The 2770-nt window shown below is 38.0% G+C and overlaps 1 protein-coding gene across 1 annotated transcript in view; it reads left to right on the forward strand.

Annotated features, from left to right (window-relative positions):
• The window catches only part of LOC101854327 (sushi, von Willebrand factor type A, EGF and pentraxin domain-containing protein 1), a gene marked incomplete in the record, with an annotated part of 70621 nt that overhangs the window by 49420 nt on the left and 18431 nt on the right, over positions 1 to 2770 (forward strand). The window contains 1 exon segment of the mRNA XM_013082608.2: positions 1688 to 1927. Coding sequence (XP_012938062.1) covers positions 1688 to 1927 — 240 coding nt within the window.

The following is a 2770-nucleotide window of genomic DNA, read 5'->3' on the forward strand; positions in this document are numbered from 1 at the left end:
CTTAAAGTCAATCTTTTTATTTTCTTTATCGCCTATGTTTTCTCAAAATGCGGTTTTTCTTTATGCTTTTTAAAATAATTCCACCATTTTTCTTCCAATTTTCATGAAACTTTCACAGAATGAAGAGAAGATGTAATACTAAATATTTGTTGATTGAAATTTTGATATATAGAATAAATTTTTCTTGGTGGTGTCTGGAGTGTGGATTTTCACGACGTTTTGCAAACTTGAATACTATCTCACGAAAAAATCAATTAAAAATCTTCTAATTCGTTTAGAAAAAATTATACTGACCAATTTGCAGATCTAATGTTCGTTAACATGTATGCAAAAAAACCCCAACAGACCAACCAATCTATTTCCAAGAAAAATAAGTGCGGTAATCATTGTGTAAGACATGTCAATAAATTCCAATATGGGAAACAAAACTTTTTTCTCAAATTTGATTGCGGTAATTAAGACTCCTTACTATGCTTGTTATATGTGTAAAAATTGGTAAATTTTGACCCCCTATTAAGCGAGATAACCTTCAGGTGTAGCCCCCCCCCCCCTTAAAAGATCGTATAATATTACTTTCGTTCGAGGAAGATTTTTCTAAATAAGCTGTCAGTTCCCAAGATCATCCTTTGTTGTACCCTGAAAACGTTTGTCCTGTTTATATCCACTGGGCTAACAAGTGACAGTCTTATGGGACTGAGAATACTGTTCACCAGGGTAGTTGCATAAGTAAGTACAACCAACACAGGAGATTCCACGTTCATATTCCAGAACTATATGTAATCTGTTACATACAATCTGTTTACCTCAACACATGCACCAGAGAATTGTGAATGCTACTCATATGTATGGACGGCCTGTACTTTGGCAAGAGATTTGATTCACCCACCACCGAGCCCTTCAATAGAACGTTCTTAAAGTCATTCAGAAAGCATGGCTTTTGAGCCCATCTCAGCAATGCACTCATCTTCATCTGCCTCTTTCATCCGGTTAGCTGAGGCAAGAAGGGCTTTCTGCCTGTCTCTGTTCATGGCGATCTTTACTATCTCCTGCCAGCTGTGGCCCATATGCTCAGATCCTCCCCCAGATCTCGTTCCCATGTGGATCTCGGCCTCATCACTTCCTCCTCCCCAGATGATTCCATTTAAAGGTTTTGTCTTATCATATTGTGGGTTGGCTTCTCCCACTGAACTAAATGCTAGAATTATTGCAGGAAAAAAAAAGCAAACGAGTTGAGTTAAAAAGGACGCTTAACCTTCTGCTTCTTATTTTCGGTTGTCCATCGATTTCGATGATGGCTAAAGCGGTATGCAGGATTCAGCTTTGCCTGGGCGGTAGACAACTCTCGTCCTTTCAGATTTTGATTTCCTTGATATGCTCCTTAGGAGATATATTATAGTCAATACGTTTCGAATCAAGGAATGTGTCTTACTATTTGCAATTGTGATAAGGATAATATTCTTTTTGGTAGGACATTTTTGAATTTTGAATTTTGCCCCGGTCGTTGTTTAATGGTCAACTTTTCTTCGATTTTCGACCACCAAGGGATCTTTAACATGCGTAACACGTACATGAGATCTCGAATATTGTTTTACCTTATCCGAGAAGACTAAGTGACCGATGTTATATTATGTATACTGACAATAAAAAACGTATTGGTATAACAATAAATATTCTCTATTCTTCTCAGGCAAAGGCACGTTGATTGTGGGCCAGGAGCAGGATGAGCTAGGTGGCGGGTTTAGCCCGAGCGAGACCTTCGTGGGTTCTCTGACCCACCTTAATGTCTGGGACGACGCTCTCTCCCTCGCGGATATAGAAAAGCTTCGGTTCAGTTGTGACAGTTTCTATGGCAACGTAATCTCCTGGCCGCAAGTACAGGAGGCCTTGAAGGGAAATGTGGGCACCTCCCCTTCCCAGTTCTGCCAAGGTAAGTGGTCGAGAAATGAACCCTTTTTTGCATGCCACGAAAACACCTAGCACACACTGCACATCCTATTCTTGCTTCAAAATTATAACGCATATACATATTTTCACTATACACACGTGGCGGCATTGGAAAACTAAGGATTTGAGGAAAAATCGTTCTCCGAATTATGGGCATTTGTGAATCATTCGCATTAATTAATTGTCTGAATTTTAAACCGAAATATCACAAATTTTGGTAAAGCGAACTTTCAAAAGCAACAAGCCCAGGGTAGAAGAGATTGAAAACAAAATGTTTTTATAACTTTTTATTTCGTAAGCAAGAAATAATGCCCTTAAAATTGCTTTACAAATCAGATATTGTAAAATGATATTCTTCGTGAATTCATTATTGTTACCAGTCCAACGAAATCAGCTGCTTGCATTTTCCCCCGAAGCAGCAACGAGATCAGTGCGGTTTTCACCTAGTTTGCCAAGGCAGCCACACATATAAAAATAATAATACTTGCACTTTTGGGCATCGCTTTTTATTACTGTATTATCAGTAGCATTATATCAGGCTGTATGCTTTTTTTTTTTGCACTATCAGCAAAATAGAGCTTGACTAACAACTGTACAAGTATAATGTTGTCATACGTTTTGTAAGACAGGATGACTTTAGACACCAGAAAAGTAAAACTTTTATCTTAGTGCTCATTGTCTGAATATTTTTTTTCTAATAAGAATTTAAAAAAATAATCTCACATTACGTGTAACATGACAGGTAAACAGTGAGTATAATATGTGTGTATGTGTACATGTGTGCGTGCATTGTGTGTGTGTGTGTGTGTGTGTGTGTGTGTGTGTG

Source organism: Aplysia californica, unplaced genomic scaffold (genome assembly GCF_000002075.1).
Source record: "Aplysia californica isolate F4 #8 unplaced genomic scaffold, AplCal3.0 scaffold00184, whole genome shotgun sequence".
Lineage (NCBI taxonomy): Eukaryota > Metazoa > Mollusca > Gastropoda > Aplysiida > Aplysiidae > Aplysia > Aplysia californica.